Genomic DNA, 25,259 nt, shown 5'->3' with positions numbered 1-25,259 from the left:
CCTGCCTATGGCAGGGGGTGGAATGAGATGGGCTTTGAGGTCCTTCCAACCTAGATGGGCTCCATTCCACGATCCTCTGACTCTTTGTAGTGGGATTTTTGTGCTCACAAGCGAGGGGAGACATTTCCCAAATGTCCTCAAAAAGCCCAGAGCAGGTGCAGAAGGTAATGAAGGAGTGAAGACCCTGGCCACAAGGAGGAAGACACCCACACAGCCCCTTGTGCCAGCAGCTGTGGCACCAGGAGACAAGGACAGCGTGGGGCTGGAGCAGGGTGCGTGCTGGGGCAGCTCACATCCCGCTCGTGCACCACGGCTGGCGGCAGCGCTGGGAGGCAGCCCAATCCACAGCCAGGGAAGGCATGCTCCAGCAGAGCCAGCACAGGTTTCTAGGTGGCTACCAAGGCAGGGAGAGGCGTAGGTAGGCAGTCACGGGCTGCAGGTGGGGAACAAACACCTTATCTCTGTGGCTTTGGCCAAGCAGAGGTGTTGCACCAGCTCTCCTCCGCACCGCTGGCTGCTGGTGACACCTGCAGCCTCGTGCTTTTCCAGAAAGCCCCTGCAGAGCTTTTGTGAATTGCCCCTTGCTAACACAACACTTTTGGACCTTACTGTCACTTTTCATGAGGAGTGGAATGACCAAGTGTGTCCCATCCAGGCAGGCAGCGAGGCCTGACCTGTTTGTTTGTCCTTGGGGAGCTCAGCATGCTGCTGAGGCTTTGTAAAGATGGTAGAGCCCAAACTTTTTTGTTGCACCAGGAACTCTTCTAAATAACTCTGGGAGACAGGAAATTACCCTGGGAGTTAGGAAATGACATTTACAAAGAAAAGCTGTTGGCTTTTTTGTTTGTTTTTTCTTCATCTTGGCTATCATGAGCTTAAGGTGCAACTCCATAGCTGGAATTCCCCAGCACACGGATCCGGGAACGCAATCCTCTGCACGCACGAAAGTCACAGCCACACGGAGGGAGGTGCCACAGGAATGATCAGCACACATCTGTTAATTGGAAGGCACGTGATGAGGGACAGCAGTGTGCCAGCATGGCTGGGCTCTGACACAGCGTGGTCCTTTTATCTCTGGTGGTGACAGAGCCACCAGCACTGCCACCACCAGCCTGCTCAGACCAGCCAGTGGGCTCTGCCTGGTAACGTGTTTTCCTCTGTGTCCTTCTGAATTGTGTCCTTTTGGAGCTGTCCCAAGAGGGGGAAAAGCATCTTTTATATTTTAACTCGCATCTTGGCGGTACCACAGGTAGGTTTGCTGGGAATATTTCCAAGGGCAGGAAAGTCTCGTGGTGTGGGAGACGCACTGGGAGCAGAAGGAGGGAGGCAGAGAATAATTCACAGTTCGTGCTGCTGGGCTGAAGTTAAGCTTGAACTTTTGAGAGCCTGGCAGAACATTAGAAATCATGTATCATATTAATTGTGTGCATTAAAAATAGGCTTCTGCTCAGCTCAGGAGCTTCTAAGGTGGTCAAAAAGGTTTCTGGTTTTTTGAGGCTACACTTATTTAATCAATAGTCTTCTTATGAGGCTCTACCAGTTTCAGTTCATAGGGTCCTTCTGTTTACAGTGGGTTTTGGGTACAAAAGCTAAGCAATAGAGAAACAATAGAGAAAAGTATAGACATAGTCATAGCCCAGTCCCACTAAACACGTTCCTTCCACAGCCTAAACTCCTCCTTTAGATTAATTTCCTCTGTGAGACAACTGGTCCAATGGTATTGGTTTAGTTCTGGTTTTGCACAGCTTGTTCTCCTTGCCATTAAAAATATTAAAAAGGCTCCTGCCTAGTACCAGATCCTGTCTGTACAGAGGACTATAAAAAATTCTCATGTGGACCACAAAGAAAACAGAAATTGGGAATTCCCTCCACTTTCACAGCCCAGAAAATGATACGTGAGGAATTTAACTCATCATAACCAAGTAGAAACAGACTTTTATATCAATTCTAGTAACAATAATAACAATGATAACAACAGCAGCTTTGGTGGTACTGGTTTTGCTGTTGTTAATCCTGTTGTTGTTCCTACTCCTGTTATTACTATCATTACCATTATTTTTGTTGTTGTTACTATTATTATTTAGACAGGCACAAGATGTGGCTGTTTCTTGCAATCCTGGTTTTCCTACAAGCACCCACGAACTCTGAAGATGCCACCAAGCAGAAAAAGGCTCTAAATCCTGAGGCTTCCATGAACACTGTAAGTCAGGAGAACTTTGAATTTGAAACTTTTGAAAGCTTGGGCACATTCAGGTGGAGGAGAGAGGGGTGGAGGGCACATGGAGAGGGCTGGTGCTGTTGAGCTGCTGTGAAATGATGCTGCCTCCACACCATCATTAACAAGCTCCTCCTCCCAGCAGAATTAAGTTCATTTACCAGCAGGGCAGTTGGAGATGGGGATAATCCCAGACAGGATTTGATCAGATATCTCCCCAGAGGGTAGAAATTTGTTCGTGGCTCCTCTCCTTCAGCTGCAGCAAATCGCTCAGGGCCGTGTCCAGGTGAGCCCTGGGAGGCTCTGAAGCTGGGCTTAGCAGGACCCAAGACGTGGTAAATTCGCTGCACTTAATCATTCCTGCCAAGCTGACAAAGGGAGGGTACAGCAACGTGTGGGGCAGGACCACAGCTGGATTTTACCCGGAAACTTCCCAGTCTGTGGAGTTTTCAGCATAAATAAAGCTCAAGCAGAGCCTTGGGAGCCCTGCAAGGAATATCCCATGGGGTTTATCCCACTGCCCTTCCAGTCAGCCCAGCTCGGCAGGTTCCATCTGCCCCACCACCTTATCTGCCCGGCACATCAGCTGGGAGCCTGATGTGACATGTGCTGCTGTCGGTGCCAGCCGTCAGGAAATCGGTGCCAGCCGTCAGTAAAGCGGGCTCAGGCGTCAGGAAATCCTTTCGGTTTCAATCGTCGTGTTTGGAAGCGTTTCAAGCCCCGCAGCCGCCCACGGCTGAGCATCTCCCCTTCCCTCGGGCAGATCACTGGGGTGAGGTTCAGACAGAGCATCCTCTGTCACAAAAAGTCCTCAGCTGATCCCAACACAGCCTGGGCACAGCCCAGAACTTCGGTTTTACCAAGGGTGGTCTCTTCAAGTCATATAAACACCTTTGCTACGGAAAGTTTCCTACCTGGGTTTTCCTTCCCCCAGAGCCAAATCATCTGCTACAGAGGGTACCCCAGTGAGGAGTATGAAGTCCTGACTCGTGACGGCTACTACATCCACCTGAACAGAATTCCTCATGGAAGAGAAAAGCCTGAGAACAGAGGTACAGCTCTATTTGACTCAGAGCCAGCAGGAAAAAATAAATAAATAAATAAATAAAAAAGCCCTGAATGTAAGCAGGGGAATGGATGAACCCAGACAGGCCAGGGGAATGGTCATTGTTAAAGCAAAAATCCTGAATCCGTGGGATTTCTCCAATTTACACTCAGAGCCAGAACACACAGTCAAAATACACATTTTGCATGTCCTCTGGCAGTGCAAGGCTTTACTGGCCTTAATTTGGGGTGAGTGAATAGAGAGAATCTGGTTCAATTAAATGTGCTGTTTCTTTTGCACCCAGGGGCCAGGCCAGTCGTGTTTCTCCAGCACGGATTATTTGGAGAAGGCAGCCACTGGGTGGAAAATCTGGCTAACAACAGCCTTGGCTTCATCCTAGCAGACTCTGGCTACGACGTGTGGCTGGCAAACAGCCGGGGGACCAGCTGCTCCCGGAGACACCAGCACCTTTCAGCTGACCAGGTGGAATTCTGGGATTTCAGGTGGGCTGCAGCACGTTACAAAAGCCTGGCGATGTTCTCTGCCTGTCCCCAAGCTCTAGGCAGAGGTGGGTGCCTCCGAGCAGGCAAGTCAGAGCGCCCGATCCCTGGCACAGCCTCTCCCAGGGGAGGATGGAGGGACCTGAGCAGACCTGCCTGCTGACACGGTGCCAGCACCTCCCTGCAGCTGCCGAGAGCACAGGGGGGGCACACAGAGACAGCAGCCCTGCCTCATCCACAGAGACACCACCGAGATGTCCACAAGTGTCATTGCCACCTCCCCTGCTACTAGACCTTCTTGCCCCTTGTCCCCTCTTTTTAAGCTGCCTCTCCAGAGCTGATCTTCAGAGCAGAATCCACAAGCTCGTAAACAGGCTTTTAGAAAATCCTCACACAGCAGGTCTGCCTTTCACCATGTCCCACCAACAGGCACACGGGCAGGAACCGGTGCTCCATTCCCCTCCGGGAAAGAGCATCCCAAGGAGCAGAGCTGGTGCTGTAATCCTGGTGGGATCCAGCTCTGGGTCTGCAGAGAGGCACTGGAATGCTGGCCAGGCTCTGCACAGTCTATTTACTGCTCAGCACGGCCGTGGGAGGACTAAGCTCTTTCAGGGGAGGATGATGCCATGGCAGGAGGGATCCATGCCAGGAATTTTCTCCTGGAAAAGCAGCCCAGGATGTAAAGCTGAGCAATGCAAGGCAGCTCAAGGTAAGTTTGCTCTCCTGCTGCAGCCTCGTAGCCAACATCCCCCTCCTGTGTTGCAGCTTCCATGAGATGGCAATGTACGATCTCCCGGCCGCCATCGACTTTGTGCTGCAGAAGACGGGGCAGAAGCAGCTCCACTATGTTGGCTACTCCCAGGGCTGCTCAATTGGTGAGTTCCGAGGGGTAACCCATCATCCTGACTTGAAAAATTTCATTTTGCTCAGCAGAAAGCAAAGGCATCCCCTCCATTTGGGCTTAAAAACCACTGAAGTGCCTGCTCAGCCAAGGGAATAAAGGTGCTGCCTCCCTTTGGGCATCTCTTGCACCAACATTTAGCAGGAAGGTGGCAAGAGATCTCAGATTTCCAAGCAGAGATCATTAATTAAACAGACCTAGGTCCATGTGAACCCTCAGATTAAGCACCTGAGGAAAGATGGAGCAAGTCTGAGGTTGTTTTTCTGTTTTCTCAGCGTTTATTGCGTTTTCATCCATACCCGAACTGGCTCAGAAAGTCAAAATGTTTTTTGCCCTGGCTCCAGCAGCGGTACCCAAGAATGCCAAAAGTCCACTCATGAAGATACTGCTCCTCCTGGACAACAAGCTCAAGATGATTCAAGTAAGGGATTACCCCATGCCCTTCTGCCCCAAAACTGGTTCTAGAGAAGGGATCATGCCCAGATCATGGTCATGCATGGTTTGCATGCCCATTGGCACCCCTGGGGCTCTCTGATGCAGCAGAAAACAGTTAATTCCTGATGATTTATTGGCACAGGCACCATTCAGCTGCACATACAGTCCTTGTTGAGCGCATGTCTTCTTTCCATCTGTAGGATAAACGTGGTCTTTACATGGGGGCACTTGTAGGGGCCATAGGCTTGAACACCTGGAAAAGAGCAGCTTTGCCATGTTGATTCCATGATAAACAGATCCAGTGCTTGGAGGAGGTGGGAGGAAAGAGGAGAGTTGTGAATATTGATTTCCCTGTCATGTGTTCAGTCAGCATCAACTCCTGCACCGAGCTGTACCCAGCTCCGTGGGGCAGCAGGGCAGGGGGGCAGTAGGCTTGGCTCCTGGACATTCCCCTTACTGCCTGGCTGGTGGCACAGTCCAGGAGCTGGGCTGCAGGGAGGGAAGAGCAGGAAAGGCACATCGCCCTTTGCTCCCGCAGCTGCTGCTGGGCAGAACGGACGCGTCCCTGCGGATCAGGAAGCTGTGGCGCTTTCTCCCGGAGCTGTGCAGGCACACGCTGCTGCACAGGCCCTGTGCCAACCTCCTCTTCCTGATGGGTGGCCACAACGAGAAGAACCTCAACATGGTGGGTGTGACATTCCAGTGGGGACGCTGCTCTGCCACCCGCCCTGCCCAGCCTGCCACAGCCACTCGCCCCCGCCGTGCTCGCAGCAAGCAGACCCTGCATGGGCAACACACGTCCCTCTGCCACGTGCTTCTCCTCCCAGGACAGGAAAAGCCCCCAGGCACTGCTGGGTAAATGTCAGTGGCCAGGTGGCCCTTGACAACACCTCTGGGGTGCAGCCCCTGCTCTGACCCAGCTGCTGAAGCAGCCTCTGGGTGACCCCAGGTGGTCACTGAGGCCTTGAGCACAGCCCCTGAGCCCAGGTAAGGTGTCTTACAGAGCTCATCCCTCATCTCTCTCCTCCCGATGCTGCCTCACAGCAACTGGTTTTTAATGAAAATTATATTCCCGAACCTGGTCCAGCTCTTCAGGCAGCGTGACTCAGCAGTGGCTGCTCTGGGAAACACCTGGCAGCTGCCACTCCACTCCCATCCGCTGGAAAACAACAATAGCTGGGGTGTGTTTCCTTGCAGACACGGCTGGATGTGTACACATCCCACTATCCGGAAGGCACCTCTGTCAAAAACATCATCCACTGGGCCCAGGTAGGATCCCTGACACGTGGATGGATGCTTCAGCCCCAGGATGGTCCCTTCACCAAGAGTCTGCTGTGCCCAGGGCAGACATGAGAGTTCAGGGATCTCTGACACTGGCAGCTCCTGAGAAAGTAAAGGCAAGAAATAAGAAGAGGTGCTGAAATAAGTAGGATGAGCTGCCCTGGTGCCTCTGGGGACCAGGGGACACTGCCGTGTGTGTCCTGTGCTGTGCCAGGCAGGACAAGGGACAGGATGGGGAGGCCACAGATGGATGCTGAGAGCCCCCAGGAACTGCCAAAACAGAACTTGGGTGCTGGGTGAAAGCCCAAAGAGAGGCTGGGGGAAGTGGATGAGGAAGAAAAGGGGGACCCAACAACATCTCCTCCGTCCAAAGGGGTCCTGGGTCCCCTGGAGATGGACTCTGCAGCTTCAGCACTGGCCCTGCTGGAAACGGGGTCAGGCTGGAGAAACCCCACCCATGTGCCTCCTTGCAGAGTCAAATTATAGGTAAGGGTAGGTGAAAAAAGGATGATCAGGTTGTTGAAGGCACTCCAGCAGCGCCCTGCACACACAGCTGGTGGTGAGCAGGATTTCAGAGGGAAGAGCGTGGCACCAGGGCAGCCAAGGAGATACGTGCAACACCTTGGTTTGTCAATCCATGGCTAGGGACAGGCATGGAGCCAGAGCTCAAAATTCCACCGTTAAAAAAGGTGGAAAGCCTGGCTTTGCATGGATACCATCTCCTCCTGCAATGTCCCACGGGTGAGGACACCGACACCTCTCCTTGTCCTGCTTGTCCCCAGCCAGCTGGCACTATTGGAGATGGGCAGATGGAGGGCAGGCACTTACACAAACCCCTTCTGAGCACCCTCTCATGGCAGGCGCCTCGAGGGGGCCAGGAGATGCGAGACCCACGCAGCAGCACTCGCTGGCCTCCCAGAGCAGATCCATCCTCTCTTCCCAGGTGATAACATCTGGAGAATTCAAAGCCTTTGACTACGGCAGCAAGAACCCAGCCATGTACCACCAGGTAGGAGCTGCAGTGGCAGTGCTGGCAGCTGGAGATGCTGGGGTGTCTATCCAGGGTGGTGCAGGGACAGAATGGCTTGCAGGGATTGACCAACTGAGACCCCCCCGTGTCCCTCCAGGACACACCGCCCTTGTACCGCGTGGAGGAGATGCCGGTGCCCACAGCGGTGTGGTCCGGAGGGCAGGACTGGGCAGCTGACCAGAGGGACGTCCTCCTGCTGCTGCCCCGCATCTCTCACCTCGTCACCTACAGCCACATCCCCGACTGGAACCACTGGGACTTTATCTGGGGCCTGGACGCCCCCGGGCGCCTCTACAGCAGCATCCTGAAGCTGATGGAGGAGTCCTGGTAGAGCGGCGGCTCCCGGGGGAGGTGCCGGTGGCCTGGCCCCTGTCCCTCAGCTGAGACAGCTCAAGGAGGGGGTGGGACACTCCCTGCTGTCCCCTCCTTCCTGCTGGCCTGACACGCTTGTGGTGATGGTGCTTTCCACTCATCCCTTGGTTCTTGGGGTCTCTCCTCCTTGCTTGGGAGCTCCTGAAGCACCGGTGGCACCGTGCTGGGAGCAGCACCGGGGTCAGCCGAGGCACCGGAGCAGGCAGGAGCCACCAGCCCTGCTGGAAGGGCCCCAACATGATGGTGCTGACCCTGAGCTGTGCCAGGGGAATATGGGGACCCTGCCATCACCACACAGTGGCTGCCCAGTGCGTTGTGGATTAGAGCACCCAGCCTATGAGGAGGTGGGAAGGAGCTGGGCCCGTTGAGTCTGGCTGTGGAGGGGACAGGCTGAGAGGAGACCCCCAGGTGTGGCACACAAAGGAACAGAGGAGGTGAATGAGGCCAAACCCTTCTTGGCAGCAGCAACAGGTGATGCAACGTGAGATTCTGACCCCAAATTGCAGCACAGGGGGATTCAGGTTGGATTTGGAGAATCCTTTTTCCCCAAGACAAGTCCCCAGGGAAGTGGAAGGTCTCTGTCTGGGCCATGCCAGGCACCTGCCTGCATTGTTTGGGCTGGGACTCAGGGGCCAGACGTCCCCAGGAATGTCTGCTTGGCTCAGCACCAAGACACTGGGAATGATCATCCCTCACCCCTGGGAGCTGGTGACCCCAAATGCCCTGGGCTGGCTTGCAGGACCACCATCCCCTCAGGAAGCTGCTGCCAGGCTGATGTCTCCAGCCCATCCCACTGTGCTGCTCGCTGCAAACCCGGAGGTGGGGAAAATCCCTCCAAAATAAATACTCAAAGATACTCAGGAGCCTGATCTTTGACACACTCAGCTCTTCCTTGCATGTGAATATTTTCTGGGGAGCTGCCAGGGCCAGCAGGGACACAGTAACCCTTTTGCTGGTAGAACTGGGTGGCACAGTGGGTTCTCCCAGGGTCCCAGCTGGGACTATCCCAGTACATCCCAGTACCCTGCCCCACCCCTGGGCAGGCGGTAGGAACGCTTGCTGGTGAAAAAAACCCACCAGACAGCCTTGGGAGTGAAGACTCTTGTATGCATGAAGGTTTGGGAATCACGGGTGGGCGGGAGCGCTGGGACTGGCCCTTGTGGCAGCTCTGCTGGGATGTGTGGCAGGATGTGTGGGGCAGCACCCACTGCTCCTCCAGCTCACCAGGCTGGCCGGCCACGGCACAAGGTGGATGAGCCGGAGCAGAGCAGGGAGAGGAGGAGGGTGAGGAGGTGGTCACTACCTGCACCTACTCCAGGAGGGGTCCCCTCTCCCACCCCGGCCTTCTCCTGTCCTCCACTGGCTCATCACTGCACCGGGACCCACGGGCATCCATCTATCCATCCCATCCTTCCTCCTCGCCTCCCTGCCGCGGCCGGGGCCGCTCCGGGGGCGGTGCCGTTGGCGGCGGGCGGTGCCGGCGGCGGCGGAGGGCGGTACCGGCCGGCGCGGGCGGCCATGGAGGGCAGCGGGCGGCGGGTGGTGGCGGTGGGCGCGGGGCTGGCGGGGCTGGGGGCGGCCCAGCGGCTCCGCGGACACGGCTCCCTCCTCCTGCTGGAGGCGGCGGCCCGCGCCGGCGGCCGCGTCTGCACCCGCCCCTTCGGTACGGGCGGGGAGGCCGGCGGGAGGCTCCGGGAACGGGGGGTGGGCGGCACCGGGGGGCGGGCCCGGGCTGGGGCAGGGGGCGGCCGTACCGGGATGCGGGAGCTGCACCTGACCCACCCCGGGCCCCGGGGCCGGACCTGAGCGGGCTGGACACGTGGCGGGGGCGGCCGGTCCCGTGGGCAGCCGGGGATCGAACGGAAGCCGGTCACGGGGGGCACCGGGGGCGCGGCAGGGCCCGCCGGCTCCGGCCGTTCCGGGGGTCCCGCTGCGCCCCGAGGGCTTCTCCACGGGCACGGCTCGGGGTGACCCGCTCTCCCTCCCGGCAGCGTCGGGGCTGGCGGAGATGGGGGCGCACTGGATCCACGGCCCCTCGCCGGGGAATCCCGTGTTTTGCCTGGCCTCCAGCTACGGCCTGCTGGGCCCGGAGGCCGCCCGGGAGGAGAACCAGCAGGTGGAAGCGGGGGGTCACCCCCCGATGCCGTCCGTCACCTACGGCAGCTCGGGGAAGGTGCTGAATGCCAAGGCAGTGCGCGAAGCCCGCGACCTCTTCTACGCCCTCCTGGCCTCCACCCGCGCTTTCCAGGGGTCCAAGGAGCCACCGTGGCCCAGCGTGGGCCAGTACCTGCGAGCAGAGATCGCCCGGACGGTCCCCACGATGGCGGGGGGACAGGAGGATGCCCGGCGGCTGCAGCTGGCCGTGCTCGCCGCCTGCCTCAAGCTGGAGTGCTGCATCAGCGGGACCCACAGCATGGACCTGGTGGGCCTGGAGCCCTTCGGGGAGTACGTGTCCCTGCCCGGCCTGGACTGCACCTTCCCAGGGTAAGCGCGGGGCTCCGGAGCGGGACGCGGAGGAGCGTTCCAGGGGCCGCCGCGTCTCCAGCGGTGACTCCTCCCACAGTGGCTACAGCAGCTTGGCCGAGCGCCTGCTCTCGGACCTGCCCGAGGGCACCGTCCTGCTCAACAAGGCAGTGAGGAGCATCCAGTGGCAAGGGTCCTTCCGTGAGGAAGGGGACGGTGCCAGGGTTTTCCCAGTCCGGGTGGAGTGCGAGGATGGAGATGTCTTCCTTGCTGACCACGTCATCATCACTGTCCCGCTAGGTGAGGACACCAACACCTTCCCTTGCCCTGCCCGTCCCCTCCGACCAGCCGGATGATGGGTTGGAGACGGGCAAGTGGAGGGGAAGGATTGCCTAAAGCCCTTCCCAGCCTCCCCTCTCCCACTGGGAATAGGTTGGAAAGGGGTTTTGGGGAGGTCAGAGCATCTCAGACACCATTTAGTAGCCCAGCTGAGAGCTGCCCCGTTGCCTGCCCAAACTCGTGGCTGCAGGTTTCCTCAAGGAGCACTACCAGGAATTCTTCCAGCCTCCCCTTCCCGAGCGGAAAGCACAGGCCATTCGCAACCTCGGATTCGGCACCAACAACAAGATCTTCCTGGAGTTCGAGCAGCCTTTCTGGGAGCCCGAGCAGCAGCTCCTGGAAGTGGTGTGGGAGGACGATTCGCCCCTGGAGGAGCCCAGCACTGACCTGGAAGCCAACTGGTTCAAGAAGCTCATCGGATTCGTGGTGCTCCAGCCGCCAGAGCAGTAGGTGGCTGGGGATTTTGGGTATCCCCCCGCCCTTCTCTGGGCCGCTGGTGGGCACGGGGAGGGGCAGCAGCTTTCAGCCCCGCATTCCCGCCCCAGGCACGGGCACGTCCTGTGCGGCTTCATCGCGGGGAAGGAGTCGGAGCACATGGAGACGCTGAGCGACGCCGAGGTGCTCAGCGCCATGACCCGCGTCCTGCGCACGATGACAGGTGCCTGGCCCGCCCTCCCCGCCCGCCCACTGCCCCGGGGCACTTCCCGATCCCACCCCTAACCCCCATCCGCAGGGAATCCGAACCTGCCCGCGCCCAGGAGCGTGCTCCGATCCCGCTGGCACAGCGCTCCCTACACCCGCGGCTCCTACAGCTACGTGGCCGTCGGCAGCTCGGGGGACGACATCGATGTGCTCGCACAGCCCTTGCCCGAGGACCCCCGGGACCCCCGGGTGAGGGGGACGGACAGACGGGGGTGGGGACAGGCCACTCCGGGAGCACAGGGAGGTGCCGGCCCTTTGCGGGGGTCACCAATGCTCGGGTCACCTGCTGAGCTCCGCGGGGGTGGGGGCATTTCCATAAAAGTCGTGGGCAGGCCGCTCCTCCCAACCTCTTCCCAGCCTCCTCACGGCGCGGGGTGGGCGCCTAGGGAAGGGAGAGTGTCCGCTTCTGGGTTTTTATTGCGGGGGGTGAGGATGTTCCAGCGGAGCCCCGCGGCCCCTGTGCTCACCCCCCGCCTCTCCGCAGCCCCTGCAGCTCCTCTTCGCCGGCGAGGCCACGCACCGCACCTTCTACTCCACCACCCACGGGGCGCTGCTGTCGGGGTGGCGAGAGGCCGAGCGGCTCAACCAGCTCTTCCAGGCGCCCGTCCCCGCGCCTCACTCGTGAGGCAGCAAAATAAACCCCGCTGCTTTGCCCTCCGGTCTCTCCTTTATTGAGAAACCTCCGCGCCGGCGGCTTCTTCCTCTCCGTGGCGGAGTGGATGCGGCGGGGGTGGCTCCACGGAGCGGTGTTGGTTTAATACCAGTTGGTGCTGGAGATGGTGAAGCGGGGGTCGTCCAGCGGGTCCTGCGTCGGGCCTGGCCGTGGGGTGGGCTCCGGGGTGGGCTGAGCGGGTTGGGGCTCAGAAACGGTGGCACGGGGGGTGCCGGGGCCCGCGGGGGGCACGGCGTGCCCCCCGCGGGCCCCGGCACCCCCCGTGCCGCCGTGAGGCGCGGCCGAGCCCCCCGAAGCCCCCGGAGGCGGCGGCTGCGGCTCCGCCATTGCTGTCACTGAGGCCGCTTCCGGTCGCGGCGGAAGTGACGCGCCGGAGCCATGAGGGTGTGGGCAGCGCTGAGGGCGGCGGGGACGGTGCCGGGAGCGTTCCGGGAGCGCTTCGACTTCGGCGGCCGCGATGTGGCCTCGTGGTTCCCGCGACACATGGCCAAAGGTGAGGGGCGGCAGCGCGGCGGATCCAGTTCCCCCCCTCCCCTTCCTCGCCGCCGCGCCCGCTGCGCGCTCACCCCGCGCTGTGCTGTGTGCTGCAGGCCTGCGGCAGATGCGCCTGGCGCTGCGCCGCGCCGACTGCCTCGTGGAGGTGCACGACGCTCGAATATCCTCCACAGCTGCCGGAGAACCCTCTCCCCTGTCCCTCTAGACCACCCTTGCCCCTCTCCACCCCGTCTCCATCCCCGTCCCGCTACGCGCTTGCAGTCACTGTCCTTAGCGCAGCCACATTCCGCTGTCGGGCCGTAACCCCGCGCTGCAGGAGGCGCTGGGCATCCGCCCTCACGTCCTGGTGCTGAACAAGATGGATCTGGCTGATCGCCGCCGGCAGCCGGTGAGCGCCGGGGCAGGGCCGGGCGGGGGGCAGCCGTGGTGTCGCAGGCAGGTGACAGCACTGCCTCTTCCCGTCCCTTCCAGGCGGTGTTGGAGCAGCTGAGGCAGCAGGGATGCTCGCACGTGGTCTTCACTGACTGCCAGCGTGATGTCAATGTCAAGAAGGTAGTGGGGCAGCAGCCCAGCCCTGCTCCCTGGTGAACTCCCAGCCCCATGGACAGCCCTCGGTGCTCCAGCTGGCTGCTGCCTTTCCAGCTGTCCCAAGTCCTCTGCTCAGCCCCTGTTGTGCATGTCTCGCTGGCACAGTGTCACCAAGCGAGTGGCTGTGCCAGCCAGGGCACAGAGTGACAGCCCTGTCCCTGTTCCTCTGCAGATTGTCCCCATGGTTGCCAAGCTGGTGGCTGATGGCCCACGCTACCACAGGGCTGAGGTGAGACACGTGCACAGGGTGTCACAGAATATCCTGGGTTGCAAGGGACCCACAAAGACCATCCAGTCCAGTTCCTGGCCCTGCACAGACCCCCCAACAATCCCAGCCTGTGCATCCCTGGCAGCTCTGTCCAAACGCTCCTGGAGCTCTGGCAGCCTCAGGTCCATTCCCTGGGGAGCCTGGGCAGTGCCAGCACCCTCTGGGGGAAGAGCCTTTCCCTCATCATCAGCCTGCCCCTGCCCTGGCACAGCTTCAGATGTTCCCCAGGTCCTGTCCCTATCACAGAGAGCAGAGATCAGAGCTGCCCTTGGGAAGAGCTGCAGCCCCCAGGGAGGTCTGACAGTGTTCTCTGCTCCAGCTGAAGAAACCGAGTGACCTCAGCCAGCCCTTGTGTGGCCCTCCAGAGCCTTCCCCATCTTTGTGTCCCTCCTTTGGACACTCTCTGACACCTTTACATCTTTTCTACATTGTGGTTCCCCAAAACTGCCCCCAGTGCCTGAGGTGAGGCTGCCCCAGTGCAGAGCAGAGGGAGGGTCACCCCCCTCTCCAGCCAAGGGATGAGGTTGCTCCCACCTGTGCCAGAAGTGCCGGCAAACACTGGGATAGTTCCCTGTGGCAGCTGCCTGTTGCTGCAGGGGTGGGTGGTTGGTAACCAGCTGCTCCTTGCCTGCATCTCCCTGGCTTCCAGAGCTCCGAGCACAACATCCTGGTGATTGGCGTGCCCAACGTGGGCAAGTCCTCTCTCATCAACTCCCTGCGGAGGCTGCACCTCAAGAAGGGTATTTCTGCACGGTGCCAGGGCTCGGGGAGGAGGTGGGCACGGTGCCACGTGTGTCCGTGACTGTGTCTGTCCCCCCAGGCAAAGCCACTGCGGTGGGGGGCGAGCCAGGAATCACCAAGGCAGTGCTGTCCAGGATCCAGGTACCGTCCCTGCGTCCAGGAGACCTCCAAGCTCACCGAGCTGATCTTGGAGGGTCGCTCAGGTCCCCTTTGCAGCAAGACCTTAACTCAAGCTCAGTGCCTCAACTCGTTAGCCGTGTGGTGCTAATTACCAGCCCTGCCTCCCCCTGCCAGGTGTGTGAGAAGCCCCAGATGTACCTCGTGGACACCCCTGGCGTGCTGCCCCCCAGGCTGGGGGATGTGGAGACGGGCATGAAGCTGGCGCTGTGTGGTGAGCTGGAGGCTGTGGCCAGGAGCAGTCCCCAAATGCGGCCTCGGGGCTTGCTACCCAAGGCTGGGGTGACACTGCTGCTCACAGCCCCTGGGTGTGAGGGGGTGGAAGGAAGGTTGGCCAGGGCTCAGCAGGGCTTAGGGAAGCTGGGGCTTGACCCTATTTTCCAGGAGCCATCCATGACCATCTGGTAGGGGAGGACATCATGGCCGACTACCTCCTGTACACCCTGAACAAGCAGCAGCAGTTTGGGTGAGTCAGCGGGGAAGCGGGGAGGGGTCCCAAGAGAGTGATGGAGATGCCATCCCCAGGGAATTTTGGGGGGAGGCAGTGCCAGCAGGGTGTGAGCCATCTCCTCTGGCAGGTACGTGCAGCATTACGGGCTGGGCCAGCCCTGCGACCACATCGAGCCCCTGCTCAAGCACGTGGCTCTCAGCCAGGGCCAAACACAGAAGGTGAAGGTGCTGACAGGCACAGGTGGGTGATCTGGGTTGCAGGGGCTGGGATTTTGGGGGATCCCAGGGCAGCTCCACGCTGCACTGACACTCCTGTATCCGCTGCCATCTCCAGGGAACGTTAACATGATGATGCTCAACTACCCAGCTGCTGCCTACGAGTTCCTGCGGGACTTCCGAGCAGGACGCCTGGGCAGGGTGACACTGGACTGAGACCTGTCACTGGACAGGCACTGCCTGCAGCCATGTGGGCTGGGAACATCCTGGTGCCCCATGGGGCTGGGGACACCTCAGCAGGGAGCTACGGTGTGTGATTGAAGCGGCTCTGCCAGGGCTGTCCCCGGTTTTGGGGAAGAGGCAGGATGGACAGGATGCCCTGTGGTGTCGCTGTTGCGATGCTCCCGGGGAGAGCTGTGCCCGCCCCGGAGAACCTGGGGAAGGGCTGGTGCCTCCGACTGGCACTTGGAAACCGTCAGGGAGCTGTTTCCTCGCTGGGGTTTGGGCCTGCGCTGGAGCCTCCATCGCGAAATAAAGCCTGCGTGGGCAGGTGCCGGGCGCTGGCCATCCCAGGGTCCCGCCCCTCGCCCCGCATCCAGCCACACCTGCTTTCGCCCAGTTTTATTGCCGTCTCCTCGGCCTCCGGACACGGCGAGGCCGCGGACAGGGGCGCGGTGCAGAGGGGTGCCCGAGCCGGCGGGGTGTGGAGGGGCGGTGGTGGTGGTGGTGGGTCTTCCGCGGGGGTCCTGCCCCGCCGGCGGTGGGTGGCCATAGCCCCGGGAGCCGCTGCTCGCTCGGGGCATGGAGCTCAGCCCCGGCTGGGGCGGCCGGTCCTCGCGGCGCCGTGGGTGAACGGGCACAGTCAGGTCCCCCAAAATCCATCAGCGGCGGAGAAGGGCGGCCAGCGGGCACAGCCAGGGCAGCGCCCGGCCCGGCGGGGTCCCGGCCGGCGCGGCGGGGGCCCAGGCGCTGGCGCCCGCCGTCCAGTTGCCGCCGCGGTACTCGACGCCGTCTCCCGCTTGCAGCTCTCCGGGCAGCCGGGCCCGGCGCAGAGCCGCCCCCGCCGCCACTCCCGCCGCCGCTCCCGCCGCCGCCGCCCCCGCCACGCGCAGAGCCGCCCCGGCAGAGCCGTACCGGGGCACGGCCGCCCTCGGCCGGCTGCGGGCCGCCCCCCGCGCCGCGCCGCCGGCCGCCCCCCCGGCGCCGCCGCGCCCACCTTTGCCGGCCACCGTGTCGCAGAAGGAGGCGGCCAGCAGCACCAGCGCCCACCACGCCGCCCCGCTCCGCCGCATCCCGCACCTGCCGCAGGGAGGGAGGGAGAGCCCCGCCGCTCAGCCGCGCCCGGCCGCGGGCGGGGGACCGCGCACCGACGTGTCCCGCTTGCGCGGGTGCTGGGGCCGCGCACGCACCCGTGTGTCACGGCACACGCAGCCGCCCGCGCGTTGCATAAACGCGCTCCCCCCACCCCTGTGGATGATGCTCCCGCACACGCACGCTCCCGCACGCCCCTGTGGATGATGCTCCCGCACACGCACGCTCCCGCACGCCCCTGTGGATGATGCTCCCGCACACGCACGCTCCCGCACGCCCCTGTGGATGATGCTCCCGCACACGCACGCTCCCGCACGCCCCTGTGGATGATGCTCCCGCACACGCACGCTCCCGCACGCCCCTGTGGATGATGCTCCCGCACACGCTCGCACACGCGCGCTCCGCAGAGCCCTGCGGATGATGCTCCCGCGCACGCTCGCACCCACGCGTTCCCCTGGCTTCGCACACAGCCGGCCGTGGGGCACACTCACACCACCGTCCCTCCCTCCCCGCCCGCGGGGCTCACCGGGCCGGGGATGCCGCCGGCTCGTTCCGCTCCTCTCCACTCCTCCCTGGCCGCGCTCCCGCTGCCGCGCTCCCGCCGCGCCCCCTGCACTCCCCCCCAGCTCCCCGGGAGGGGGACGGCGCGGAAATCCCCCCTCCTTACCCTTTCCCCTTCCCTTCCCGTTCCCCGCGGCGCCTCCAAAGCCCCACACCCCGCCGCCCCGGCCGCGCCCGCGCCCCGCGGGGGCAGCACGGCGGGACCCCCGCTCCGGGCGGGCTTCGGGGTCCGCGCCCCCTCCCACGGCCCGGGGGTCCCGGCCCGGCCCCCCGGCCCCGCCCCGGCCAATGGGGACTGCGCCTCGCGGGGCGGGGCCGGCTGCACCAATGGGCGGCGGCGGGAGGGGCGGGGCTCGCTCCGCGCTCCGCCATGGCCGCCCCGCTGCGAGCGCTCCTGCGCCCCGCCGCCGCCGCCGCCGCCGCCGCGCTCCCCCGAGCGCCCCCCCCGCCGCCGCTCCGCGCCCCCAGCGGCGCACGGGGCTGCAGCGCCGGTGAGCACCGGGGCACCGGGGGGGGCGCCGGGAGGGCACCGCGGGTGGGTGGGCTTGGTCTCGCCGAGAGCTCAGCGCCGGGCACCGGGCACGGTCGTAGCCCCTGGCGGGCATGGGCCCATCGACCTGCACGTGGTCCCTGGGCTGCGCGCCAGGCCACGGCACCGGGTCCCTACTCCAAATACGGTCCCAGCGCCGGGCACGGAGTTCCTGGGCTGTGCACCGGGGCTACAGCACCGGGCACCGGGACCCAGCACAAGGTACGGTCCCAGCTCCGGGCCTGTGCCCAGTGAGTTGCACGTGGTTCCGGAGCTGCGCTCCAGCACCGGGCACCGGGGCCCTGCGCCATGTATGGGCAGCGGCGCTGCATACCAGGGCACCGGGGTCCAAATGCCAGCACCGGGTGCCTGGACCACGCACACTGTCCCAGCACAGGGTAGTCGCGGGGCTGCATCTTCGCGGGCTAGGGTGGCACTGGGAGCTCCCCCGAGCCAAGCTCCCGGTGACGTCCCGGCGGCTGCCGGTGACCGCTGGCATCAAGGTCGCCTTTAAATAGCTCGGAGTGGCGGTGGCCAGGCGTTGCCGAGGGTGGCCGGGGGTCTGCCCGGTGCCCGGCAGCCGGTGGGCTAACGGGCCAGTGCTGGTGCGGCGGGCAGGGGCCGCATTCCAGTACCTGCTGGTACAGAAGACGGGAGCACAGAAGAACGTGGGGCTGATCCAGCTGAACCGGCCGCAGGCGCTCAATGCGCTCTGCGAGGGGCTCATGGCAGAGTTGCGGCGGGCGCTGGAGGCCATGGAGAACGACCCGGAGGTGGGAGCCATCGTCCTCACCGGCAGCCAGAAAGCCTTTGCAGGTAGGACTGGGGCCTCTGCTCACCCCTAAGTTTTGGAGAGGGTTGGTGTCCCACTGCACTTCCCTTTGCAGCTGGCGCAGACATCAAGGAGATGCAGAATAAAACTTTCCAGGAGTGCTACAACAGTGGTTTCCTCGCCGGGTGGGACAAGGTCTCTGTTGTCCGCAAACCCATCATCGCCGCCGTCAATGGCTACGCCGTGAGTGTCCCCCACATCTCCCTGCACTCCCTGCCCCCTCCCCGGCACCCCCTGACCCATCTCGGCCTCCCCTGTCCCAGCTGGGAGGCGGGTGCGAGCTGGCCATGATGTGCGACATCATCTACGCCGGGGAGAAAGCGCAGTTCGGGCAACCCGAAATCCTGCTGGGAACCATCCCAGGTGAGCAACAGGCGCCTGCCAGGGGTTTCCATCCCAGTTGGGGTGGGGACACCCGTGTATCCCTCTCTGTACCTTCCCTAAATGCCGCAGGTGCCGGCGGAACGCAGAGGCTGACCAGGGCAGTGGGGAAGTCGCTGGCGATGGAGATGGTGCTCACCGGGGACCGGATTTCAGCAAAGGAGGCAAAGGAGGCAGGTGGGGGCATGGGACAGCCCTGGAACTGCAGGAGTCTGGCAGGGAGCCATCCCCCCACTTCCCACTGCCCGTCCTAGGTCTGGTCAGCAAGATCTACCCTGTGGAGAAGCTGCTGGACGCAGCCATCACCTGCGCTGAGAAGATTGCCAGCAACTCCAAGCTGGTGGCTGCCATGGCAAAGGAGTCAGTCAATGCTGGTAGGGGCTGGGGACCAACTGGAAACTCCCTGGGGGGCTGCCAGGCCAGGCAGAGGGGTCTCCCCAACTTCTCCCTTGCTTTCAGCCTTTGAAACGACGCTGACAGAGGGGAACAGGACAGAGAAGCGCCTCTTTTACGCCACCTTTGCCACCGTGAGTAGGGGGATGATCCCTTGGCATGAGGGATAACAGGGCCGCTGCAACCCCCCCAAACCTCACCTCTCTGCTTGTCCCAGAGTGACCGCAAGGAGGGGATGACAGCATTCGTGGAGAAGCGCAAGGCCAACTTCACCGACAGCTGAGCCCAAGAGATGCAGGTCCCTGGGGTGGTGCAGGTCCCCACGGCCTCCTGCAGCCCGTCCACCCCCTGCCTTACCCCGCAGAGGGGACCGGGACCCGTCGGCGAGCAATACGTGTTTGGGGTGACAGCCAGCAGTGGGGACCACCTCTGCCTTCGCTATTAAAGGGTTTTCTAGGTGCTGCTGGGAGATGGAGCATCCTTGCTGCGAGGTCCTGCCTTAGCTGGGAAATGTTGGGCTTCACTGAGCCCACACCGCGCCTCATCCGACGCTAGGCTGGGCAAGAGCAGCCTCGTGGAGCACAGGTCCGTGTGTTCCCCGGCAAGGGGACAGCCTCTGGCACCTTCTGGGGCACAACACCGATATGCTGAGTTTGCCTGGCCTCAGCCTCACCTGGGCTGAACTGAGGCTGGGGTGAGTCTCTGTCCTGAGGCCCTGAGACTCCTGAGACATCCTCACCCTGCCTGGTGCCTTGGGGTAATCCTGAGGGAGCTCCTGCAGGTTTGGAGGCCCTGCAATTAGCAATAGGTTTCTGCCAGTAATGAGGAGCCCACCAGGATGTGCAGAGGGAAGTGGGTTTATTGGTGAGGCTCAAGGCTGGGTGGGAAGGGGCAAATTTCCCCAGGAAATCCCAGCCCTTGTTTCACAGCCTGGGCACATCTCCACTCAGCTGTGGTAGATGTGGTCACGGTCCTCCTCAGGGTCATTCTGCACCGCCACGGACAGCATCCGGAGTGGCTTGTTGATGTCATCCTCCCTGGCATCATCCTCGGGGTGGTAGAGGTGGTCACGATCCTCCTCCGGGCCATTCTGCACCTTTGGGGCCAGCATCCAGAATGGCACACGGGCACTGGCCTCCCTGGCATCATCTTGGGGGTGCTGGACTTGGGGTGGGGCCCTCTGAGCCCAGGCGCTGCTGGAGAAGACCTTTATACCAGGTTCACCCTCTGATGGCTCGTTGGCTTCTACACCCAGGATGCTGGAGGAAGGGAACAAAATCAGCTTGAAAAGGTTGCCAAATCCCACCCTGTCCCAGGGGAATCCCACCCCAGTGGAGTGCAGGGACCCTGGCGAGATTGCCCACATCCCAGGAAGCACCAGTTAGGATCTCAGGGTGCAAAGGGGCTAACTTAAACTATTTGTTCCACAAAAGGAACAGAGAAACCAGCTGGATGCTCAGGGAGTTGGCGTAATTCGGGAAGGAAGGGAGATGGAGCTGGGAGCTCCTGAATTTCAGGGGACACAAAGCACCAAGGGGGATTTATTCCCCATCCACCCCGAAACACTTTCCATTTTGGGGTGTTGTTGGTTTTTGCAAGCCAGATGCGGACTCCTCTTACATTTCCTCAGCCAAGTCCTGCTCCGTGGCCAGGTCCTTCCATCGGGAGCTGCTCAGAGCCTGTGGGGAGACAAGGGGGTTCCGAGGGGGGCACGGGTCACACATGGGTCCCCTCATCAGAGGGGGCAGCGGGAGGGCAGGCTGAGGCAGGGCTCACCTGGGTGCTGCCAGGTGCCAGCAGGAGGAGGGCGATGCCCAGCAGGATGGTCACACTGCGGAGTCCCATGGCCCTCGAGTGGAGAAGAGACAGATGGCAGAGACGTGGTGGCACGAGCCCTGTGGCTGGTGCTGGCCCACATCCTGTTCCCGTGCCCACAGCTCCTCCCTAACCCCAGCACCCCCCCTGCCCACCCCTCGTGCCCGCCGGGGCTGGCAGGGACCTACCTGTCTGTGGCTGCCTCCTGCCACACCTGCCTCACACTTTGCCCGGCCGTGGCAGCCCAGCCCACACCTCCCTGGTGGCACTGGGTGGATCCAGGTCCCTCCCTGGTGGCCCTGGGTGGATCCAGGTCCTGCTGCTCAAGGAGATGGCAGCCTGTGCACCCCACCAGGGCAGGCAGGTCCATGTCTTCATGCCAGTGCATGATCTCTGGAGAGATGGGAAATTCAAGTTTTGGCTTGAAATAAGGATTTTTGACAGCCACTGCCAGCTGGGAAATACTTTGTTGGACTCTGGGAAAAGTTGGTGGCCCAGAAGAGAGCCAGCCAGGAGCCCTGAGGCTGTAACTGCAACTTCAGTGTGTTTTCCAATAGCAAGGTGAGGCACTCAGGAACCCTGGACTCTGGGAAAAAGGTTAGGACTCGTGGACCTAAACACATAAGCAAGAGCAGACTGGGCTGCTGCCTGACCTTTGTACCATCACAGGCCTAAGCCTGCAGGCATCACCCGTAACACGGGGCCTGCTTCCCATTCCCAGATATCCCAGTGTGGGGAAAAAAAGCCTCATTCTGGGCTTTAGTGTTGGGAAGTGATTTTTGGTCCCTGGGCAATCGTGAGGCTGCAGGGTTTTCCTGCAGCACTCTCCAGAGCCCACGGAGCAGGGATTAGGGCTGGACAAGCTGGATGAGTTTTAAACAGAGCGAAGCTTTTTAAAACTCACTGGGAAATCTCCTACATCTCCGTAAACATCATTCCCTGCTCCCATTTGCAAGGATTTTTCAAAGCCCCTTTGATCTTCTATTCCTCACAGAGAGGGGGAAGGGAAAAAACGCAATTATAGATCCTAAGCTTCTTGGATAAACATTGTTCCAGAAACCTCTTTTTTTCCCCTTATGCAAAATTTTTGAGTGTCAAGATTCCCCAGAACCCCAAGACCAGTGGCTCTGTGTTTCCAGCTTTTTCCAGGAGGATGAGATTACAAAGGAAAGGAAAGGCAACAGGGAAAACAACCTCCATCCCAACCTGATTTTGTCAGTATTTGCAGCAGAGGGAGGGAGGTTCATTCCACGTATCTGACCCTGCCTGGGCTTCAAAGTAGCACTTAAATTCTTTATGAAGCAAGTTTGTAACAATTCTTTTTATTTATTCACCGGGTTGGAAGTCACTTTATTTTAACTCCCTGCGAAAACGCTTCTCCTGGCCCAGATAAACCTTCCAGAGCAGGTGCCGGGCTGCAGAGGAGACTTCATGGAGATGGAAAAAGTCAGAACCAAGGACCGATGGGGTTATTTTCCCCCATTTTCTTTTCCCAGGGATTCCAGCTTCCATACAGTCATGCTGTCGTCTTGTAACTTCTTGAATCTGTGTTTTATCCCCAAGAGGCAAAATCTAAAACACCCAGTCCTGTGCAGCCTCAGCTGCAGGACAGTTTCCTTAGCACCTCACCACACGTTCTGGGTTCCCCTTCCTAAAATCTTGAGGATTCTTAACTCAGTCAGGTGGTGCCAGTTCTGTTTGACGTCAGGAACCCGTGACCCAAATGCTGGCAGAGCTTTAATTGGTTTGAGTGGTTCATTCCATGAAGTGGGAACTGGAAATATCCCTGGTGGCGCTGGCTCCATGCCTGCTCATCTTGCACAAATCTGCTGCACTGACCTTCAGACTTTCTTCCGTGGGCCTTTAAATCCTCGGGTGGCACCTTGTCCAAAGCAAATTGTGGATGGGATCCTGGAAAGGGAGACAGGCTTTAATCCATGTTAACAGCCCAGCCCTCACAGGCTCACTGGGATGCTTAATGCTCTGTGGGGCATTGGAAGCTCCCAGAGTGGAAAGAGCAAGGTGTGGGAGGAGCAGGACATACAAATCACCAAATAGTTTAAAGAATGGGTGAAATACTGGTTGGATTTCCTGTGTACCCTGCACATTCCTGTCCTGGAGGCCTCTTTACAAGAAGATGTGTTAGCAAATGTAACACTTGGGCAGTTGCAGTTGGTTGATAATGAGGAGCAGGAGAGCAGAAGCAGCATCCTGCAATACCTTGGGAAGAGATCAGGTGGGCAGACAAACACAGCTTCCACAGCACACCCACGTTCTGCTCTTCCTCACACTTTCTTCTTTCAAAAATGGCTTTGGAAGCATACATGGGATTCCTGCCTGTTTCATCTTCAGGATGAAGAACACCCCAGTGCTGCAAAGGGCTGATAAGATGGAGTGGTCCCAGCCCCATCTGCCCCAGAGGCCAAAGAACAGACCTGGATTTGTAGAGTCGTTTCTCTGGTAGTGAGGGGCCGGAGCTGGCTGCAGGCTGAGAGATCTCCATGTTCTCCTCGGGCCCTGTTTCCATGGGATTCACCTGGAATTGTTCTGCCATGTCCACGCTCACATCCATGGGCACGCTGGCACCCTGCTCCATGGGAGAGTTCATGTGCTTGGAGCCACTGCAGAGACAAAATTTGACATCCTGGCTCAGGAGCTGCCACGTGAGCCCAGAGCCAAGGAAATCAAAGGTACTTCATGAGGAAACGAGTCCATCTAGGATGGATTTCTTCCCAATATCCCATCTAACCCTGCCCTCTAGGAATGGGAAGCCATTCCCCCTTTTCCTGGCACTCCATCCCTCGTAAAGAGTCTCTGTCTCTCCCATAGCTTCCCTCAGGCACTGGAAGGCCACAATTAGGTCACCTCAGAGCTATTCTTCTCCAGGCTGAACAATCCCAATTCCCTCACACTTTCCTTGCAGGACAGGAGGAAAGTTCTGCAGTTACCTTTTCACCTTCTTGGGCCTGTCAAACCGAAAGTCAGCAGGGTAAAGGTGCACGGTCACCAAGTGATCCTTCCTGTCCTTGCTGCTCTTGAACTTCTCCGTGCAGCCTTCCACCAGACACTGGTACTGAAAGGCAGGGAGGAGAAAGAAACAAAGACATAACTGGGAAAAAAACAAGGGCAGACCAACCACGAGGCAAGGGCTGGGCATGGCAGCTCACCATATTTTGCTTCTCGGCCATTATCTGGAAGAGGGAGTCGTGCCACTCCAAGATGTGGATATCCAAGAGATTCCCAGAGGGAAAGGAGCGCTTGCAGAAGGAGCAGACATTCCTGTGCAGGGTGTTGTAGTGGTGCTCGTAGCCCTCCAGCGTGTCAAACACCTGGCTGCACCCAGAGATGTGGCAGCTGAACTCGGACACCCTGCAGGGAAATCGGGACATCCACGCTTTAAGCTAAATTAGAGCCCTAATTTCAGCTGCAAGCATGCCCTCTAGATGACTTTATCAGAGAATCCCAGGATGGCTTGGGTTGGATTGAACCACAAAGCTCATCTGATTCCAACCCTTTATCATGAACAGGGACACCTTCCACTAGAGTCACACCTGCAGCCACAATACTCCTGGCAATTTTTGGGACTAATATTTAAAATTACTTAAATGCATTGCTCCAGGTGCAATGGAACCAAGATCATGATGGTGCTGGCAGCTGGGAACTTATTTGCCATTAGAAACTTATTAACCATTGTGGCTTCAGGATCATTTAGATCATCCTTCTGTTAAACGGTGCTTTGGTGAAGAATAAACAAGCTGCGAGGTAATAATGAGCTGTTTGACCTAAAAGTTGCAGTTGTGGATGACAACGTTATGCTAATACTTTTTTTTTAAGAAGCATCCATAGGTGAACCTCGCACAACACTCAAAAAGTACTTCCTGGATTTTAAATGCAAGAACAAGACCAAGATTCCCCCCCAGGCTTAGCCCGACTGGAGCTGTGCCAGCTGCAGCAGCCCAGAGAAGCTGTGGCTGCCCCTGCATCCCTGCAAGTGCCCAAGGCCACGTCGGACAGGGCTTGGAGCCACTTGGCCTAGCAGAAGGTGCCCCATGGCGGGGGAGAGGAATGAGATGATCTTTAAGAACCCTTCCAACCCAAACCATTCCTTGATCCCATGACAGGCGGACTCAGAGCTCGCCCGCAGCTGTGGCGACGAGACCGCCTCACTTACTTGGGTCTCTCGGCCACCTCCTCGAGGCTGGTGAGGACGCCCTGCAGGTAGAGGTGCCTGTGCACGTCCCCATCCTAGAGAGGAGCAGAGAGCGGCTGTGGGCGGGCGGGCACGGCCGCAAAGCACAGCGCAAACCCTTCAGCTCCGGGGCAAGCCGCGCTGGCAGCGGCCCCCACACAGCCCCGCGGGGCCGCCTCACCTCGAAGAGCGGGTGTTGGGGGCCGAGGCGGAGGCGGCGAGGGGCGAAGGTGAAGGGCGGCGTGGGCTGAGGAGGGTGCGGGGATGGGGGACCCTGAGGGAGCGGAGGGAGCCCCTCACGGAGCAGGAGGTGAAGGCGCGGCGGCAGCGGCAGCATGGCGCGGGCACTGCGCATGC

The 25,259-nt window shown here is 60.3% G+C and overlaps 7 protein-coding genes across 12 annotated transcripts; 4 read left to right on the top strand and 3 right to left on the bottom strand.

Moving 5' to 3' along the window:
- The first annotated feature begins 1,036 nt into the window (after window positions 1–1,036).
- On the top strand, window positions 1,037–8,635 carry LOC102109800 (lipase member M). 4 transcript variants are annotated; one of them, XM_088059782.1, is made up of 10 exons: window positions 1,037–1,142; window positions 2,085–2,200; window positions 3,150–3,267; window positions 3,565–3,763; window positions 4,526–4,635; window positions 4,937–5,082; window positions 5,635–5,781; window positions 6,294–6,365; window positions 7,321–7,386; window positions 7,505–8,635. In XM_088059782.1, exons 2-10 carry the CDS (start codon window positions 2,096–2,098, stop codon window positions 7,736–7,738), a joined length of 1,197 nt encoding a protein of 398 aa, XP_087915908.1. In that variant the 5' UTR covers window positions 1,037–1,142; window positions 2,085–2,095; the 3' UTR covers window positions 7,739–8,635. The 4 variants fall into 4 exon arrangements, 3 of the variants coding, with proteins under 3 accessions (XP_087915908.1, XP_087915906.1, XP_087915909.1); XM_088059780.1 differs by having other exon boundaries at window positions 1,044–1,249; XR_015773218.1 differs by lacking the exon at window positions 7,505–8,635 and having other exon boundaries at window positions 1,044–1,249; window positions 5,635–6,083; window positions 7,321–7,369.
- A 662-nt stretch (window positions 8,636–9,297) lies between these two features.
- Window positions 9,298–11,937, top strand: PAOX (polyamine oxidase). The gene is made up of 7 exons (XM_014259499.2): window positions 9,298–9,442; window positions 9,771–10,263; window positions 10,343–10,542; window positions 10,772–11,027; window positions 11,127–11,239; window positions 11,315–11,472; window positions 11,768–11,937. The coding sequence occupies exons 1-7, from the start codon at window positions 9,298–9,300 to the stop codon at window positions 11,906–11,908; spliced, it is 1,506 nt and encodes a 501-aa protein (XP_014114974.1). The 3' UTR covers window positions 11,909–11,937.
- A 91-nt stretch (window positions 11,938–12,028) lies between these two features.
- Window positions 12,029–15,495, top strand: MTG1 (mitochondrial ribosome associated GTPase 1). Its single transcript, XM_088059658.1, has 12 exons — window positions 12,029–12,164; window positions 12,232–12,449; window positions 12,547–12,613; window positions 12,737–12,839; window positions 12,923–13,003; window positions 13,212–13,268; window positions 13,957–14,047; window positions 14,128–14,189; window positions 14,343–14,439; window positions 14,610–14,691; window positions 14,804–14,916; window positions 15,010–15,495. The coding sequence occupies exons 2-12, from the start codon at window positions 12,335–12,337 to the stop codon at window positions 15,105–15,107; spliced, it is 966 nt and encodes a 321-aa protein (XP_087915784.1). The 5' UTR covers window positions 12,029–12,164; window positions 12,232–12,334; the 3' UTR covers window positions 15,108–15,495.
- A 2-nt stretch (window positions 15,496–15,497) lies between these two features.
- SPRN (shadow of prion protein) lies at window positions 15,498–16,194 on the bottom strand. The gene has a single exon (XM_005530749.2). It carries the CDS (start codon window positions 16,181–16,183, stop codon window positions 15,773–15,775), a length of 411 nt encoding a protein of 136 aa, XP_005530806.2. The 5' UTR covers window positions 16,184–16,194; the 3' UTR covers window positions 15,498–15,772.
- A 939-nt stretch (window positions 16,195–17,133) lies between these two features.
- Window positions 17,134–19,367, top strand: ECHS1 (enoyl-CoA hydratase, short chain 1). The gene is made up of 8 exons (XM_005530736.3): window positions 17,134–17,254; window positions 17,911–18,108; window positions 18,180–18,307; window positions 18,388–18,487; window positions 18,578–18,682; window positions 18,760–18,879; window positions 18,965–19,032; window positions 19,116–19,367. The coding sequence occupies exons 1-8, from the start codon at window positions 17,134–17,136 to the stop codon at window positions 19,179–19,181; spliced, it is 906 nt and encodes a 301-aa protein (XP_005530793.2). The 3' UTR covers window positions 19,182–19,367.
- A 372-nt stretch (window positions 19,368–19,739) lies between these two features.
- LOC148183741 (uncharacterized) lies at window positions 19,740–21,225 on the bottom strand. Its single transcript, XM_088059659.1, has 4 exons — window positions 20,902–21,225; window positions 20,675–20,747; window positions 20,519–20,577; window positions 19,740–20,157 (listed from the first exon to the last, which is right to left on the bottom strand). Exons 1-4 carry the CDS (start codon window positions 21,099–21,101, stop codon window positions 19,845–19,847), a joined length of 645 nt encoding a protein of 214 aa, XP_087915785.1. The 5' UTR covers window positions 21,102–21,225; the 3' UTR covers window positions 19,740–19,844.
- A 794-nt stretch (window positions 21,226–22,019) lies between these two features.
- On the bottom strand, window positions 22,020–25,257 carry ZNF511 (zinc finger protein 511). Of its 3 annotated transcripts, none has more exons than XM_088059769.1 (6): window positions 25,084–25,243; window positions 24,885–24,958; window positions 23,881–24,082; window positions 23,662–23,786; window positions 22,934–23,334; window positions 22,020–22,624 (listed from the first exon to the last, which is right to left on the bottom strand). In XM_088059769.1, exons 1-6 carry the CDS (start codon window positions 25,237–25,239, stop codon window positions 22,392–22,394), a joined length of 1,191 nt encoding a protein of 396 aa, XP_087915895.1. In that variant the 5' UTR covers window positions 25,240–25,243; the 3' UTR covers window positions 22,020–22,391. The 3 variants fall into 3 exon arrangements, with proteins under 3 accessions (XP_087915895.1, XP_005530807.2, XP_087915896.1); XM_005530750.2 differs by having other exon boundaries at window positions 22,424–22,624; window positions 23,149–23,334; window positions 25,084–25,257; XM_088059770.1 differs by having other exon boundaries at window positions 22,485–23,334.
- Window positions 25,258–25,259: the final 2 nt, after the last annotated feature.

Source organism: Pseudopodoces humilis, chromosome 9 (assembly GCF_049639895.1).
Source record: "Pseudopodoces humilis isolate 2021_Gansu_Grassland_sample_001 chromosome 9, ASM4963989v1, whole genome shotgun sequence".
NCBI classification, from domain to species: Eukaryota; Metazoa; Chordata; class Aves; order Passeriformes; family Paridae; genus Pseudopodoces; species Pseudopodoces humilis.
This window is presented reverse-complemented; position numbering and strand designations above follow the sequence as displayed.

Coding starts and splice junctions, on each gene's coding strand:
- LOC102109800 (XM_088059782.1), top strand. CDS start 2,096: ATGTGGCTGTTTCTTGCAATCCTGGTTTTCCTACAAGCACCCACGAAC. Junction 3,764..4,525: donor GTGGAATTCTGGGATTTCAG/GTGGGCTGCAGC, acceptor CCTGTGTTGCAG/CTTCCATGAGATGGCAATGT. Junction 6,366..7,320: donor ACATCATCCACTGGGCCCAG/GTAGGATCCCTG, acceptor CTCTCTTCCCAG/GTGATAACATCTGGAGAATT.
- PAOX (XM_014259499.2), top strand. CDS start 9,298: ATGGAGGGCAGCGGGCGGCGGGTGGTGGCGGTGGGCGCGGGGCTGGCG. Junction 10,543..10,771: donor CATCATCACTGTCCCGCTAG/GTGAGGACACCA, acceptor TCGTGGCTGCAG/GTTTCCTCAAGGAGCACTAC. Junction 11,028..11,126: donor GTGCTCCAGCCGCCAGAGCA/GTAGGTGGCTGG, acceptor TTCCCGCCCCAG/GCACGGGCACGTCCTGTGCG.
- MTG1 (XM_088059658.1), top strand. CDS start 12,335: ATGAGGGTGTGGGCAGCGCTGAGGGCGGCGGGGACGGTGCCGGGAGCG. Junction 14,692..14,803: donor AACAAGCAGCAGCAGTTTGG/GTGAGTCAGCGG, acceptor CTCCTCTGGCAG/GTACGTGCAGCATTACGGGC. Junction 14,917..15,009: donor GAAGGTGCTGACAGGCACAG/GTGGGTGATCTG, acceptor TGCCATCTCCAG/GGAACGTTAACATGATGATG.
- SPRN (XM_005530749.2), bottom strand. CDS start 16,183: ATGCGGCGGAGCGGGGCGGCGTGGTGGGCGCTGGTGCTGCTGGCCGCC.
- ECHS1 (XM_005530736.3), top strand. CDS start 17,134: ATGGCCGCCCCGCTGCGAGCGCTCCTGCGCCCCGCCGCCGCCGCCGCC. Junction 18,308..18,387: donor CCGCCGTCAATGGCTACGCC/GTGAGTGTCCCC, acceptor CCCCTGTCCCAG/CTGGGAGGCGGGTGCGAGCT. Junction 18,880..18,964: donor AAAGGAGTCAGTCAATGCTG/GTAGGGGCTGGG, acceptor CCTTGCTTTCAG/CCTTTGAAACGACGCTGACA.
- LOC148183741 (XM_088059659.1), bottom strand. CDS start 21,101: ATGCACTGGCATGAAGACATGGACCTGCCTGCCCTGGTGGGGTGCACA. Junction 20,748..20,901: donor CAGGAGGCAGCCACAGACAG/GTAGGTCCCTGC, acceptor TCTCCACTCGAG/GGCCATGGGACTCCGCAGTG. Junction 20,578..20,674: donor TGGCACCTGGCAGCACCCAG/GTGAGCCCTGCC, acceptor GTCTCCCCACAG/GCTCTGAGCAGCTCCCGATG.
- ZNF511 (XM_088059769.1), bottom strand. CDS start 25,239: ATGCTGCCGCTGCCGCCGCGCCTTCACCTCCTGCTCCGTGAGGGGCTC. Junction 24,959..25,083: donor CCCAACACCCGCTCTTCGAG/GTGAGGCGGCCC, acceptor GCTCCTCTCTAG/GATGGGGACGTGCACAGGCA. Junction 23,787..23,880: donor TGGCCGAGAAGCAAAATATG/GTGAGCTGCCAT, acceptor CCTGCCTTTCAG/TACCAGTGTCTGGTGGAAGG.